Source organism: Neophocaena asiaeorientalis, unplaced genomic scaffold (genome assembly GCF_003031525.2).
Source record: "Neophocaena asiaeorientalis asiaeorientalis breed wild unplaced genomic scaffold, Neophocaena_asiaeorientalis_V1.1 scaffold152, whole genome shotgun sequence".
Classification (NCBI taxonomy): domain Eukaryota; kingdom Metazoa; phylum Chordata; class Mammalia; order Artiodactyla; family Phocoenidae; genus Neophocaena; species Neophocaena asiaeorientalis.
This window is the reverse complement of record NW_020185338.1, coordinates 2,061,515-2,078,703: the sequence shown is the minus strand read 5'-3', so window position 1 is coordinate 2,078,703 and position 17,189 is coordinate 2,061,515. Positions and strand designations below refer to the sequence as shown.

The following is a 17,189-nucleotide window of genomic DNA, read 5'->3' as shown; positions in this document are numbered from 1 at the left end:
CATGCAAAGTTGCATTAATCACATTGGCAACTGAATATTTCTAGCATTGATCTATTCATGCATGTATTTTTAATATAAATATTACAAAAAATACTACAAAAATATTACAAAGAGTTCATTATCTGAATGTTGCAATGGCTCCCCACTTAGGAGTTTTTGGGAAGATCTTATCTCAAAATATAGTGAAGTTTTTCATCACCTTGGGGATTCCAGGATGCACAATGAGGTCTTGGAATTGCCAAGGAAGGATCTGCCTGGGTTTTCAGTGGACCAAATCACAGTAAGTGGATGGGAGATGTCTGGTTCAGCCACAATCCTCCAGGCTTCTCATTTCACCAAGTATCAGAGCACAGGGTTGGCTGCTGCATGTCATGCTGGGTCCTGGAACCCAACCAGGAGTCTGGGTTCTTATCCCACATCTGTCACTAATGGTAGGTCACTTTGAGCAAGGCCCCTTTCTCTGTGCCTCAGTGACTTCCCTGTCAGGTGAGGTGGCCTCTTCTTCCCACACAGAAGTGTGTCAGGCTGAACTGAGGTCATGGAGACAGAACATTCAGAAGAAGTATAACTTCTGGACACACGCCAGGTGTCCTTATAAACACCATGCCTCCAAACATGCATCAGGGGTTAACAAGGCTGGCTGACTTTTGGAGACAACTTATTCCCAGCTGTCTGGTGCAACGGTAGGTGTGGAGAAGCTGAGTTAAGGACCTCCTACTCCACTCCAGATGTTATAAACCCCAACTGAAACGAAGATCTTAACTTATGAACCTCAGCCAATGATAGGGACACAGGACCTATTTCCCTTCCACCAGCTGAGAAACAATATTTGGTTACATTCCTTAGTTTATCTCCATAGTATTTGCTTATCTCCATAGTATCTGTTGCTTATATAGCAACAAATAACCATTCAAATGGAGATGATTTCATTTCCACTCTGACTGTTGTGACTGACTGAGAATTTTGCTGGATGCTTTAAGCAGGTTTTAGTTCTTTGTTTATATGGTGCAGAATTTGTCTTTGCCGTGATCCACAGGATATGGAAGGAGGGGCAGAGGGAGGCCTGGCCTCGCTCTCTCATTCTGGCCAGCGTCTCTCGGGCAAGCCTTCCTCTCTCCCTCTGGGACACATCTACTTGGGCACTCCGTGGACCACCTCCCCCTACAGCTCAGTCACCTCATCTCTTCTCTGTCTGGCCCTTAGGTGCCAGGACCACCTCCGAAGGAGGATGACAGGAAGGAAAGGAAAACTATTACTGGTCACTGGTGTTAGTAGAGGGTTTAGGGAAAGGAAACTGGAAGGAGCCCCAAATCCACCGCACATAAGCTGAAGAGACCCACATATGTAGATGTACACATCCAGGTAATTTCTATTCCCTTAAAGAAGGACTGAAAATCCAGAGTATACTGTACTGATGGTTAAGTTATCCTAGAAACTGGAAGCTTCTCTTGGAAATCCTCTAACACAGCTACACAGAGATTAAACACAAGAGGCAAGCTGATGGTGGACTGGGAGCCAGAACCCTGGGGTCCTTGTCACAGCCTTGTCCTTTCCCAGCTCTGAGACAGTGCCTGGCACACAGTAAATACTGATGTAATAGAGGGGCCTTGGATAGGAAACCAGAACATTTCCCAGGCAACTTAAGCCTGGATTACATGAATCAAGGCAAGCTCTCAACATTCCCAAACTCAATTTTCTCATCAGTAAAATGGGTCTGATGTAACACGACATTTGCCCATTTTATGGGGCTACTTTGAAGATGAATGAGAGCACACTTTGTAAAAGGAAAAGCTCTACCGAAATATGGATGACTACTAGCGTGAAATAGGGTTTCCGGGGCTTCCCTGGTGGCACAGTGGTTGAGGGTCCGCCTGCCGATGCAGGGGACGCGGGTTCGTGCCCCGGTCCGGGAGGATCCCACATGCTGCGGAGAGGCTGGGCCCGTGAGCCATGGCCGCTGAGCCTGCGCGTCCGGGGCCTGTGCTCTGCAACGGGAGAGGCCACAAGAGTGAGAGGCCCCACGTACCGCAGAAGGAAAAAAATGGGGTTTCCAATTTCCAACTGAGGTTAGAGCAAATAAATTCTTTTAAAAAAATGTTTATATGCTATTCGTTAATGTGACTGAAATGGGACTTGGGAAGAAAAACTTTTCTTCCGATCATATGGCTACATGATGGAGATGGTCTAAGTGGCAGTGACAAGAGGGGGAAGAAGTAGTTAATAATAAAAAATAAAAATAAAGGAAAAAAAGCTGGTTGTCAATTCAGAGAGGCAGCATGGGTGATGGAGAGAGCTTTGATGTTCGGCAGACCTGGGTTTGAATAATAGCTCTACTAGTTGTTTAATTGAGAAAACTAGGGCAAGTTCTTTAATAAAAGTGAAGTGTAGCTTCACTTTTATTTTCTATGAAGTGGAAAGAACAGTAGCTTTCTTGCAAGGCTGAGGCAGGGGTTGAGGAGAACGTATGTATAAACAGCTTAGCACGGTGCTGGCACAGAGAAGGTACAGCATCCCTTGCTGAAGCGCTGGACCGTCTGGCGAGGCTCTGGCCAGAGGTCACACTGTCTTAAGTGGCCAAGTCAACGCGCACAAGAGCTGAGGGAGCTGTGCACTTCAGCAGGAGAGAAGACGAAACGTGAGGCGGATTTCTGTCCTAAAGGCACGCAAAGCTGCAGGCCTCAACCCAGGCTTCTGAAGTGACCAACACCTTGCCAAACGTACACTCAGGAGAACGCCACCCACCCTTTGCTCACAGCAGGAGAAGCGTTCTCAGCCTGCAGGGACCGCTCTTTGGCCTAAGGCTCCGTTCAGCGACCGGCCCAGAGGGTGGTGCTCCTTCAAGCAAGAGTGAAGAGGAGGGACGGGTCGCAGAGGACAGGAAGCCAGGTCTTGTCTCCGTTTGGCCCTGTTACTGCCCGTGTCTTCTTCTGCGCCCCCTTGTCCCACTGCTCTGGAGGCCTGTGCCAGCCCCTGGGTGGGGCTCTTGGGGGTGGTGAGCGGTGGGACGCCCTGGGAGGGTGAGCACAGGTCCCTCACAACTGAGCACACTTAGAAACACGGGCGCCTGAGCCCGGAAGTCAGTGAGGACCTTCTCCAGCTGGAAACCAACCGGCCCCTGCCAGCATGCTTTCTGCTCAGTTTTCACGTCTTTTATTAAGCAGGGATGCTTCTCACCCACTTGTGCATGCGTTTCTATCCTCTTCTAAAGCCCCGCGTGACCCGACTTGAGGCTGCTGGGCCCAGAGCCGCCCTTATCTGGAGAACTGCGGGGTGTGCTGTCCCCATCAAGACACTACCCTCCCCTCTTCTGCTTTATTCTACTGCCAGGGTCACGCCCTCCCCGACCGTACTGGGGAGGATGTCTAAATTTGCACACTGGTGAGGGCTACAGGAGAAACATTTATTTATATCCCAGAGAAAATAGAGTTAAAAAAACAAACAGGAAACTCCTTAATAAGGGGCTGCTGGACTGCCAGCACCCCCCCTCGAGGCTTCTGCCCCCGGAGCCAAGGTCCCCCCCTGCCTGGCCCTGAAGGATCCTTCAGGGAGCTGAGCAAGTATGGACACAGCCCAGGCATTTGGTTAAGTGTTTTTAAAAAGCTTTCCAATTCTGCTATTTTTTCTTCTCCTCACATGCAATACTCTTGGTTGCTAAGTGGGAAGAAATGTGGGGAGGTGGGAGAGGTGTGGAGAACTGAGAGAAAACTGGCAACGGGAAAGCTGATGGATTTATTTTCTCACTTCTAAAGGGGGTACAGACAAAGGGATGTGCTCCAGTAGGAAGCAGCCAGCTCGGGGAGTATCGCCTGTAGCTGGGCTCGCGGCAAAGACCTTCCCTCAAATCCTGCTGAGTCTGGTAGGCTGGGAGTGGGGACTTTGGGACATAAATATGGACATTTCCTATTTCTGCCTACAGACTTAGAAAAGTAGAATTTTTTAAAAAAAATCAAAATGATCTTTATCTCCAGAACATACCCACAAAAGGGAAGAGGCCAGTTTCACGATTAGCTTTTCACCAAGAGGAAGATGGGCCCCATGGGCCTGGTAACGTGCCACAGGCTACGGTTAGGAAGGGGGCTCTCGTGTAATTCTTGTGGCTCGGGCTCTGCAAGGGGGGGCTCCCGGCCAGGCTCCCCCATCTTCTAGCCACACCGCCCATGGGGCTTGTGGTCTCAACTCTGGCTCATGTCAGCTCATCAGGACCCATCACCTCAACAGGGCCCTGATTTTGAATATATATATGTTTTTAACGGCAGAAACTTGTCAAACAAGATCTGACACGGAACCCCACCAGCACCCTGCTGCTTCCCTAACCCCACCCCACCTTTCCTCCCACCCCGCAGGGACTCACCAGCCTACCTGCCCGCCTCCTGCTGGGCTGGATTGGGTGGGCCACACCCTTGAACACATTTACAATTTGACTTATACATTCTTAGGCTCCTGACTCTTAAGAGCAGAATGTGGGCTGTCCATACATCTTGCTGCGAACTTGAAAAATATTCTGAGTGTTTGAGCAGTTGTTTGAATTCACCTGAATCGTGAGGTCCCTTTTCATTAAATCACTTCCTTCACAGGTCAGGGCACACTTCGTAATCTAGACACATGCCGGGAAACACTGCTCAAGACTTGAAGATGGTGCTTTTCGGGGACATGCTGGGAGTTGACTAGTGGACCTTCCCCAGATTATCTGCCTCTGCAGGGTGGGCGCCTTTGACTGACTCCTACTGGCTGGGCCCTTTCACATCTCTGTGGGGCAGAGTTGGCCAGTAGAAAACCTATGAATTTTGTCTGGTCGAGATACAATCAATGTCCACTCCGTAGAAAAGATAACCCCAAACAATGTATTTCATTGTTCTAGAGAATATTATTGTTTTTATATTTATTTGCAAATTCATTTCAGCAAATCTATTTTTCAAATTCTTCTTTGAATGGGTCTTAACATTTTACTGCTTCCCTCATTAGTTAATGAGGTAAGTAAAATCTTTCATATGTGCTAATCTTTTATGTTTCATATGTGCTAATCTTTTATGTTTTATATGTGCTAATCTTTTATGTTTTATATGTTACACTTTATCATGTCAAAAGCAATTTCTACTCTCCTTAGTAGCATGTTTTTTATGTTTTATATGTGCTAATCTTTTATGTTTTATATGTGCTAATCTTTTATGTTTTATATGTGCTAATCTTTTATGTTTTATATGTGCTAATCTTTTATATTTGTTTGGGTCATGATTTTAACCTTTTGAAAATTACACTTTATCATGTCAAAAGCAATTTCTACTCTCCTTAGTAGCATGTGGCCTGTTGTCTATGCAGGTCTTTTTAAAATATTACTGTGAGAACCCCATCTGGAATATATAATTGACTAGTCTATCCATAAATCACCAGAAAGATAAAGACTTGTCAAAGGGAATTACATAAATGGCTGGCTGAGGGAAATCAGACGGAGACCAATTGGAAGTGAGCCTAGAGGGCCACCGTGGCAACAAAAGCATAAGAAACCCACGATTTGGAGATTTCATCAGACACTAAGAGAAAATCTGCTTAAAAATGTAATGTGTGAGGCTCCACTGCTCTTACCTGTGGCTCCCGGGGGCCTAGGGGTGCACAGGGGTGGAGAATTTGTCCTGCTAAATGCCTATCGGGGATGGACTGAGAGGCAGGGGCCATGCAAAAACCACGCACAACAGGTGCCGCCGCTGGCCTCTTACCTGGGATTGGTAAGATTGTAGCAGGATTTCCAAATCTGTAGCATGTGCTTACAAGTGAGGAGCGCCTCATCCGGGCCCCGGCACAGCGACTCCAACTTCACTTTGGAAAACAGTAGTCTGTGGTGGGGAGATAAAGGGAGAAAAGAACACAGCTCAAGCCAGAGTCCCCACCAGAACAAAACAAAGTAGCCAGAAGCTCTGTACTCATTCTAGAAGGGGGCGTCCAAAGGCTGGATCCGAGGGAAGCAGTGGCAGGAGGGCTGAGGATTCCAGAACTCCCGGCTCAATACCTGCCTTTGCATAAGCCTCACCCCCAACGCCAATGCCGGCACAATGCCACCACGTGTGGTCAGGTTAAACGTGTCTGGAGTGGTTAATTTCATTCCGAACACAGGGATTTGATTAAGACCGTGCTTTTTAGAACAAAGCCAATTTATTTGCAAAACTTCAAAAATGCATCAAAAGCGAATCTTGATTTATTTCCAAAATTACACAGGCGATGTAATTATCTACATAAATATCTACAAATAACCTTCCACAATGATCCTCATCATGGGAAGGAGATGAAAGCCTGAACCGAGGGCACATAAAAAGGGGGCCTCGGGCTAAGGCCCTCTCCTCTTTGATCTTCTCCAGCCCTGCTCTGTAGGGGCTAGGACTTCACAAAGTCACCCATAGTTACCCACTACCTCTTCCTAATTTTTTTTTTTTTTTAAACAACCGATGGCTTCGCGTTCCTCCCAGACCTTCAGGGCACTAAGCTTAGCCCCTTCTCCCTTTCGTGGCCCCTCAGAGCTGCCCCGCCCCCTAAGTCTACTTATGTCTTTCTAGACATCAGCTCCCTTGGTCCCTGGGCTCATCACTACTGTCCCTGTGAAAGCCCCAGCATGAGCCCAGGTACCGTCCTGAAGGTCTTGCTGTCCACTCACCTGCCCGGCTCTAAGAAGTCATATAATAAAGATCTCCAAAAATCATTTTCATTCCCAGCTCAAGAAACTATAATGATTCCTTACTGACTATAATAATAAGTCAAAATTCCTTATCGAGTCCTTTAAGACAGGGGTACTAGTCCGCGGCCTGTTAGGAACCGGGCCGCACAGCAGGTGGTGAGCAGCGAGTAAGCAGAGCTTCATCCGCCGCCCCCCTGGTAATCGCTCGCATTACCGCCTGAACCACCCGCCCTGCCTCCCATGGCCCCCCACCGATCCGAAGAAAAATTGTCTTCCGTGAAACTGGCCTCTGGTGCCAAAAAGGTTGGGGACCACTGCTTTAAGACACTCTGCCCACTGGCCCACTCCTATGTCACCATCCCATTCAGTGCCATGGATCCCACTGGGCCCTTTACTCCTACCAATGTAATTCACTGGCCAAAGGCTATGTTTTTATCATAACTCTAAGAATATATGCCATGCTCTCAATCTTTTTTTTTTTTTTTTGCGGTACGCGGGCCTCTCGCTGTTGTGGCCTCTCCCGTTGCGGAGCACAGGCTCCGGACGCGCAGGCTCAGCGGCCATGGCTCATGGGCCCAGCCGCTCCGCGGCATGTGGGTTCGTCCCGGACCGGGGCACGAACCCGTGTCCCCTGCATCGGCAGGCAGACTCTCAACCACTGCGCCACCAGGGAAGCCCATGCTCTCAATCTTAATCTCTACTAATCCACATCGCTCCTTAATTCTTCCTAAATTCAGCTAAAACTCCACCTCATCAAATAAGCCTTCCATGGGTACCACTTTCACACCTTTATCTTTACGCAGTGTGTATCATATCAGCTGGTGTTTGTTGTTAATAAAAGACAAAGACAGGGAGGAACTCCTGTTTTTTAAAGGTCTTCTATGTGCCCGTGCTTGGCACTTTTACAAAACAATATCAGTTTTATCTGTGTAAGGACCCCTCTCAGTAGGGGGTTTTATCTCCCTTCCATAAAAGAACCTCTGGCCTCACTTCCAAAGTGCTTAGAACTGTGCTCTGAGGTCAGTGCGCTTTAGATCAGCACTTGCTCACTGACTATTTTCTCTATAAACCGCAGAAGGTAAAGACACATGTTTCTAGTGATTTAACTTAGACATACAGGAGAATGCCTCACTACTCATTAGAGGGCAGGCACTTCGGAGGAGGAAAGTCCACCCCCTGCCCCGGGAGAGGTGGAAGGAGGGCGGTCCTAACAGTCGCCACCCAAGCTCAGGATGGGTTAGCACCAACCACTCCCTCCAAATGGAACACAGGATGCCCAAGGGGGTGCTGGTGGCTCCCAGAGGGGTCAGGGCTGCAGTCTTCTAAAGCCTGGGTCTGCAGAAGCCTAGGACGATGGAATAACAGGCCAGGTAAGGAGACGGATGGAGGCCCTGATCTACCAGCAGGTGGGCGTAAAGAGTGAGGCCAGATGTGAGAACAGGGCTTGGCTTCTGCTCAAAAACACCTCAGGAAGTGGAAATTCCCTGAGGCCTTTCCAGGACTGCCTGCAAGGGACGGCAGCCTCTCAGGCTGTCTTGAGGGGTTTTTACAGAGCCGGAAGCCAACTCCTGCTGATGTCTTCATGAGTCCAGAAGGTGGTGGGAGTACTTCTCCACCAGAATCGCCCACATGACATGGGTCCAGTTGACATGGGTCAACCGGAACATGTGTTACAAAGGAAGGAGGAGCTGCCGAACGGTCACCTGACAGCGTTTGGTGGAGACCTACTTGGAGGCCAGAGACCCTTGTGGATGAGGTCTGGGTGCCAAACAATTTTGGCCAGGGGAGACCCCACCGAGACCATGGTGTTCTCTGGAGGCGCACCGAGTCCTCTGGCTGAGTCAAACTCGGAGCTTGCCAGCCCACGGAGGGCCACGGAGTCGTGGGGAAGGTATCCTGGCCTGGCAGGCAGTGCTGCGGCTCTAAGAGCAATTACCCACGATTCCTCTAACCGTACCAAAGTACAAAACACCAGAGCTCGTCTCTAAGTCACAGCTTGGGGGAACAGTTCTGTGCAAGGCTTCTTGGCTGGAAAAAGAACTCCTAATTAACATGAAATAACAGCTTTCAAACACTTGACTCAGGATATGGAGTTGAAAGGTGTGGGCTGGATTTCAGAGAACCAGACAGGAAGAACAATAGTAGAACTGCTGAGCCCAAATGATGGAAAAGGTACTTGGAAGTGAAGCAAGAGAGGCAGTGTGAAGGAGAGGCTGACGGAGAAGAGGAGCTGAGAGCACAGGCTGGGGAGAGAAAGCAAAGCCTCTCTGCCACTGTCGGATGTGCCCAGCGCGATGGGCAGACAGTTCCAGGAGCCTTTAGCTCCGACATGTTCTTGCGTGCAAAGGAGAAGCAGGAGATTGGAGGCCTCAGAGACTCTGCTCCTTCTCGCCATTCCCCAGACCTTGGCTGGTTTATAGGCAGAGAACAATGCCGAAAACAGAACAAGGAACTTGTGAACATGTTTGCCGCGCCCTGCTCACACATTTCAAGATGGTTCGAAAGCATCTGGCTGGGTGCACGTTACACTAGCACAGACGTGAAGATAAGCGTTAATGTGCTGTGTTTGATGTCCAAAGATATTGTAGATTCCATCTACTGAGGAAACCCGGAGGCAAAGAACCTGGGACCAACCAGCACTGACTGCATTTCAATCTGTGGAACTGTCAACCTGATAGAGAGGGCAAAGGGATGGCCGGGCTGAGATCATTTGCCGGCCACATCACCCAGGACCCACCACAAATTAAGTGAGATGTTCCTCTTAAGTATAGTAAGGCATCACATGCTGGGAAAATGGTCTATTCCTCTTCCCTGTACCTGGCTCAAAGTCCATTAATCTAATTAAAAAGAATTTTACCCAGAGGCTCATTGAATACTTACAGGATATTAACGAAGTATAGAACCTCGCTAAAATACCAATCTAACAATGTTCCTGGTAGTCCAAATCTAGCATCACGTGCAGTGCCTTTTACGATCTGGCTCCTGCCCACATGCTTAGCCTCTGTCTGCCCTCCGCCCGCCGGGTACATCCCCTATTCTAGCCACGATCAACTTCCTCCGCATGTCACTCTCCTTCGTGCCCCTGGGTCTTTGCACATGCTGTTCCTTCTGCCTGGAATGCCTTTTCCGTCCGCTTCTGCTTTTTAAGCCTCTACTCATCTTTGGAGATTCAGGTCAAAGAGCCTCCCCAACTCCCAACCACTGAAGCCAGCCTTAAGTAATAGGAACTAAAACTCCCAAATGGAAATGCAATTCCAGAAAATACAAGAGCTCTCAACTGTGGAAGAATAAGCTATAAGCCAGGAGGCTTCTGCTTTCAAGACCGGTGAAATAATAGCAGGAACGGCAGCAGCTGTCAGACGCGGTAAACACGTAATCAGTGATCTCTACAACAACCCTCCAAGTCAGGCTGACAGCTAAGGAATCTGCCCGAGTTCACGTCACCAGTCACTGTTAGAATAGAAATGTAAACCCAAACCCATTTGACTCCAAACAGCCAAACGAGGAACAGAGGAGAATGACTTGAAATGTTCTGGCCACACTACCGACACTAATGAAGATATGTAGCATTTTCTAATCCATTGTTAAATATTTAAAACCCTAAAATGTGCAAAGGTCTGTGTTAGATACTGTGTGGAGTAAAAGTGGCATAAAATACAGTCTCTTGACCTCAGAGAAGTTACAGTCCAGTCAGCAGGAAAGACTTGCCACGAATATTAGGCAGGATTTCTGGCTTAGGGACAGATTAAGGCCCTGAAATCTGGGTAGGGCTGCAGGAAAAGTGGAGTTTGGGCTCCTGGGGTATTGTTCCTAGGATATACATCATACATGGTTCTTTAAAAAGTGATCACATTAAAAAAAAATTGATCACATTTGCCTGTGCTTTTTGTGACTTGCCTCTTTCACTCAAAAGTCAGGCACGTATAAAATTCTAGACACTTGAAGGATGCAGTTAATCAGGGCTTTACTTTTCATTCAAACTAACAGAAACAATACTTTACCCCATTTTGGGAATTTTTTGAGAATCCCAAGGTAACTCTTGAAATAACTGTCTGGCTTAGTGTAGAGCTTAGAAAGAAGATACAGGCCTCTGGTGAAGCTCTGGGGCCATGTGGCCTGGTGACTTTTCACTGAGCACCCTGGAGAATGTACCAGGGCCAGGTTTAATGTCTAATCCTCATCCCCGGGAAGACTTTCCTCACTCCCTGGAAACCGCCCCCAAGCACTAGGCTCCCCCTCTAGCACATCTCTCTGGTTTAGCTTCACCCCGGGCCCCACCCCCATGAGACACAGACCCAACAGGACTCCTTGAGCTTTTGCCATGTGCCCTCCCGTCTTCCTGCCTGTGCTCACCGTGCTCCCTCCACCTGCCTAGAAGTCCCCTCCCCAGAGCCCCCCAACCAACTCTACCTGTTCAAGTCCCACCGCCTGACATCTCCTATGACTCACCCCCTGCCCCCCTCAGGCAGCATCTAGCTCCTTCCTCATCTCATCTGTATGAAATATTTTTTGTAATCTGTTTACTCACCCCATAATTTGTACAGCTGACTACCTACATGTCAGTGTTGCCTGAAAACGAACTTGAATTTGTTCATCCTTTTGTCAATCATTAAAAAAATGCCTATTATGCCCTTGAGGCCACAAAGGGGAATAAGACATGGTATCTTTCCCTACCAAAGCTCACAGTCTAGTGTTACATACACATATGTGATGAACACAAACAGACATATGGACAAGGTTCTCTGGCAGCACAAAAGGAAGGAGACAGGGTCTGCCTGGGGGGTCATGAAAGACAGCCGAGAAGTAGGACTTTCACAGTCAGGGTGGGAGGGGTCCTGGGGAAGGGCCTTCCAGGCAGGCAGTTGGACCATCTTGACAATGGCAGGAGTGTCCCGTGCACTCAAGGAATGGAGTCTGGGATGTAAGGCTGGGGCCTGAGAAGAATCTAAAAGGGTAGATATTGCTAAATTCTGAAATCTAATACTCCTCACTAAGCTTTCTGATGAAGAACTGTCCATGAAAATAAATTAGGAAAGTTTAGAGAAATTCTAAAGTAATAATTCCCTCCAATCTTATTTGGCAGTATAAACAATGCGCTCATTAAGTCCATCAAGGAGGAAACACGCATATTAATAAACAAAACCCCTCACTAATTAGCAGATCCGTAAATGCTGTATTCAAGGCAACTGATTCAGAAAGAACATCATGGGAACCTTGAACGTTTGGTATTTTGTGCTGATCCGTGCTTGTGTGCTCTTGGGCTCAGCATGCCAGGGACCTGTCTTTGTTTATCTGCTGAATGTAGGCTGGGATGCAAAACAGCTGTGCAGAAAATGCGTGTGGTATTTGCCCACGTGGGGCAGTGGCCACGGGGGACTTGGATACCTCCCACATCTCTCACTTCCCGGGAGCCTGACCTGAGAGCTGGAGTGGGGCGGGCTGCCAAACACCTGAAGGGAAGTGTCACCACTCTGTCACCAGGTAGAAGTGACAGTGCATCAGGCAGGGGTGGGGAGGAGGTAGGTATGATGAAATGAAATTTTAAATTGAGAAGATGGCTTGGCAGCCACAGATCAGACGGTGAGAGAAATTGAAAGAGATGCGCCCCAAGCACGTGGTGATGAGCAGGGGCGGTGGAAATCTGAAGCCAGATGAGTCAGCTGGGAACAAAGTCAGACAGGACCGAGCGGCAGCCGGTCACGGAGAGGATGTTCCAAACACCTCTAACCCACCCCTCAGAGGGGGACGAGGGGCCGCTTTCAGGTTTCAATGTGGCTTTCGTGAGGGAAATCCATCTCAGTTCCTCGTTACCAGCATTTCTCATGTCCTGCTGGTCTTGGAGCCCTTGCTCTCCTGGCCGGGTTTCCAAGGCAGCCCAATCCTAGGAGGTGGTGTTCTCTGCAAAAAGCAGCCTCTGATCCGGGGCTGAGTCACTGTCACTGGAGATCAATGCCACGACTGGCCTGCGAGCTGCCTGGCCTGACGCAGCTCCACAGGTCCAGTCACCACCAGGCGAGCCCATGATGGAGGGGTTGCAGCTGCGCAGGCCCCAGGGCTGAGGCCTCCAGCCCCCTGAGGACCCTCTGACGACAGCTGGAAGGGATGGAGGGGTGGGTATGGAACCAGTCACGTGACTGCTCCCATTAGATATCAAACACTGCTTGGGGGGGTCTCACTAATGGTGGTTGTTCAGTAAATGTCACCTGAATGAATGATCTGTCTACTCAACTATTACACGGGAAATACACAATTTCTTTGCTCATCTGGCTCACCTACCTAACTGCTGTACTGATGTGCTGTTCATCGACTCATTAGAAAAAATATAGATTTTTCCAATGAACCCAACCCTGGAAAAGGCCTTGAGAGGTCCTATAATGCTTTACTGCTCAAGAGCGTGGTTGGGACAAGCAGCCTCTGCATCCCCTGGGAGCATGTGAGAAATGCAGAAAGTACACACCACTCGAGACCCAATGGCTCAGAATCTTCATGTAACAAGAGTCCTAGGTGATTTGCGCAAACTTAAGTTCAAAAAGCACCACTCTACTTCATAACTCTCCATCTTAGCCTTCAAATGGTCTGAGTTTTTTAAAAAAAGACATCCAAGGAAAAGAGTTCCCATAGTCCCTACACTTAGGCAATTCTACCTGTGTTTATTTCATTCCAATAAGGATTTTGAGGGTATTTTATTCTTAAATTCAGTGGCAATTCTCATCAACCACCTACATTAAGCTCACAAATGAAGCCTACCCCCACCTGTGGTCTTGAACCTTCCTTTCCATCTGGAGAGATTCTCTGGGTGGCTTCCTGGTGGATGTGCTAAAATCCTGTCCAGGTCCTTGCCGAGCATCTCCGGTGAGGGGCAGCGTACCAAGCCAGGGGCACCATTCACATTTTCGCCCACATAAAGGGCACGTCCTGAGTCTGCAAAGCACTGGATAATCACCCACTGCCTTTGGGGGTCCTCTACAGGGCTGGAAAACTCAAACATCTTCCAGAACCAAGCAAGTAAACAGGAGGTGAGCTCAGGATCTCAGGGAGTGTTTGGAGTCATGCCTGCCTAGCCTGAAGATAATTAAATCCAGACATCTTTGAAATGTGCATTGACCTCCTGGAATTCTAAGAGATGTCTGCTCACAGGCTGCCAGACAGAAACCCTTCGTCTACAAGTTTTAAAGGGATCAAATCTGAGTGCCTGGTTTCCTTTACAAAACCCCCAAGTGCACGCTGACTCCTGCTGGCTTTGCTAACAGGACCACCAAAGGAGGGTTTGGAGGGCATGGCCCTTGCTATGAGTGCATCTTCTCCAGGAACGAAGCCCTGCCGAGCGACTGGCACAGGTGGCTCATTGGTAAACTTCTGTCTGGGAGTTTTTACTGCTGAGGAAGTTCTTGAAATCTGACCACTTTCAGGGCCTCTGCTTGCCGTGGAAGGAGATGCCACACAGGGTGCTGGCAGGTCTGGGGGGGGACATTCAGCACGGCTCCCGGTCGCCGTGAGCCTGAGCCCAGCTCAGGCTCCCAGATCTGCTGGTTCCTGGAACATCGACACCACGCTTGTTCAGCAAAAGGAAGCATCAGGCTCAGATACCTCGCTCTGCAGGACTTAGCAGCCCCTCATCCTGGCCTGGGAGGCTGCTCGGAGTGACGGTGCTGGGGACGGTCCTGCCGTCGCTTCTCGGTAGCCTGATCCCGCCTCCTCCTCATGACCCGCAGGGACTCCTGCACGATCCCGTATCAGTTACACTCTACTTCTCATTTCAGTCAAAGTGTCAACAATCTGGAATACTCCCCCATCCTCCTCACGATATTTTTAGAACAAACAAACAACTGACATATTTAGCTGAAATAAATCACCCCAAGAAACCCCAGTTTTGGCTCATTTTTCACTCCCACTTCAGCTATTAATCTCAACTCCGATTAGCGTCCTGGAACCAGCACCTAAGCCGGAAACGACCAAGACAGGCTGACCTGAGAACATGTGTGGATTCACACTGCCCAGACTTGGGAGTCCTCCTCCCATGCCTGAGCGTGACATTTTCATGAAGGGAGCCCTTTCATTCAGTGCTATCCACAAAGCAGCAGTCGGGATGGTTTCCTGAGCACGGTCTGACCGGGTGGAACCAGGGGCTGGCGGCGTGCAGGGCAGCAGGCAGCCGAGAACCTGCCCCCAGCTCTGGTGAGCGATTCGGTGAGCAAGTGCCTTGGGCCCGGTGAGCCCCCTGCTATACAAATGTGTAAACAGGAAACATCTGAAAAAAAGTTCTCCATTGAACTATCCCGGCTCTAAAAAAAATAATCCATTCTGTCTGAACCACAAAGCCATTGGTCGTCTCTAAAATCGTGAGGGGGCGAACCAAGAGCAGATCTACTGGCAGGCCGCTCCCCAAAAGCCGTCTCTGCAGGATTTATTTCTGACTCGGCTGCCACGGCCTGGACCTCCCCACATTCCCACGTCTGAGGATGGGAGCTCAAGAAGAAAAGATGCACTGGGGGCCCTTTTCAGGGATAAAGGCAGATGCCAAAGAGTGGGGATCCTACAATCACCTAGACCTAGAAGGAAGAGGGCTCAACCCGATGAGACACAGACTCTAAGGGAGCCATGAAGTCCTGTAATTTAGAAATGGCAGCCTCCACCCAAAGTCAAGAAGGGCGCCAGAAAGGAAGAGAGCAGCGGGGTGCTGCGAAGCTGGCCAGCTCCGTGGGACCAGAGGTGGATCAGGCGTCCCGCTGGGATCACAGGCCGAATGGAGCCATGGGTCCTTGCGCAGAACCTGCTCCCACGAATCCTGGACTGTTTTAACCACGTTCTCTCTTTACCTTCTCTGTGTTCTCACGTAGCACAGCATGAGGTTTGGTACACACTTGGCAGAAAGCGGGCTCTCTCACCCTCAACTGGAGGGATGTTTAAAGCAGAGCAAGTCTGACCGTCTGCAGGTGGGTGATGCATTCCCCACCAGCTGTTTTCAGCTCAGGATCCCACAAGAATGCTTAGGAGATAAATCTGAAGATTCTTTTCTTGCTCTCCTTTAGCTCTCAGGTGTTTTTGTTTTGTTTGCCATTAACTTAAAATGCAAAGACCACTACAAATGAACTGGCATTCAACTGGACTTGTACTATTGGAGGTTTTCTCACAGTTGGCTGGGTACCTAGCAGGAGCGGTATGTGAGCCCTGAAACAAGCAGACATCATCATTTTATCATTTAGCGGAACTCGGCAGAGTGAAAGCGGAAACAGACACTAGACGAAACACAGGTAAACACGCTTAGCTATGAACTAAGGCCTCTAGGCTGCTCAGCAGGGTCGTCAGTGTACCAACGCGTAGTAACGTTTGCAGCGAGCTAAGCTCTGGGTTAGGGGCTGGGGATCCAGAGATCTCCAGGAAACACCCCGCATGAATTCTGAAGATGATACTCCATACTTTGAATGGTGGGACGACATATCTAGGAGAACTTGAGACATTGTAAATGAGAGCACTGAAATAAATAAACCTTCTGCATGCCACCATCGGGGATGGCTGGCTCTGGGGTGGCTGTCCTGGCCTGGCTTCTCCCAGCAGCCAGGCCTTCAGACAAGCTCTCTTCCCAGGACGACAGGGAGACAGGCGTGCAGAACTGGAACCCTGTATCCACTAAGTACTCTACTTTGTCTCTATGATTTTGACTACTCTGGCAACCTCATCTAAGAGCAATCATACAGTATTTGTCCTTTTGTGGATGGCTTGTTTCTCTAGCATAACATCCTCAAGGTTCGTCTGTGTTGCAGCATGTCAGAATTTCCTTCTTTCTTTCTTTTTTTTTCTTTTTTTCCCAATTTCCTTCTTTTTTGAAAGCTGAATAACATTCTGTTTTATGTATGGACCAGATTTTGCTTATCCATTCATCCATCCATGGACACTTGGGTGATTTCTACCTTTTGGATATTATGAATACTGCTATTATGAACATGAGTGTACAACATCTGTCCGAATTCCTTCCTTCAATTCTATTGAGTATTTACCCAGAAGTGGAATTGCTGAATCATATAGTAATCTATTTTTATTTTTGTGAGGAATGGCCACGCTATTTTCCAAAGCAGCTGCACCATTATACATTCCCACCAGCAGAGCACAAGGGTTCCAGCTTCGCCACATCCTCTCCAGCACCTGTTAGTATCTGTTTTTTTTGTTGTTGTTGTTTGTTTTTTTTAAATAGTAGTCATCCTAATGTATCTCATTGTGGTTTTGATTTGCATTTCCCTAATGATTGGTGATGCTAAGAATATTTTCATGTGCTTACTGGCCATCTGAATATCTACTTTGTAGAAACGTCTATTTAAGTCCTTTGTCCACTTTTTATTCAAGTCCTTTTGCTGTTGTTGTTGTGGAAAGTTGATTTTAAATAAGCTACTGCACCACTGAATCCACTCCACTTTGGTCTGTGGTGTCGTTTAGGCTGTCACCCACTCTCCTTTGCCCAAGGATCCCCTCCCCAGCCTGTATCCGAGGAACAGGCATCCCTGGATTGGTTACCTTGCACTCATCCCTCCCAGAC

At 48.6% G+C, this 17,189-nt stretch overlaps 1 protein-coding gene across 4 annotated transcripts in view; it reads right to left on the bottom strand.

Moving 5' to 3' along the window:
* Positions 1 to 17,189, bottom strand: part of TTC7B (tetratricopeptide repeat domain 7B) — a 216,538-nt gene that overhangs the window by 60,508 nt on the left and 138,841 nt on the right. For all 4 annotated transcript variants that reach the window (XM_024736251.1, XM_024736254.1, XM_024736253.1 and 1 more), the window contains one exon: positions 5,712 to 5,828. In XM_024736251.1, the coding sequence (XP_024592019.1) occupies positions 5,712 to 5,828 (117 nt within the window). The remainder of the gene's footprint in view (positions 1 to 5,711; positions 5,829 to 17,189) is intronic.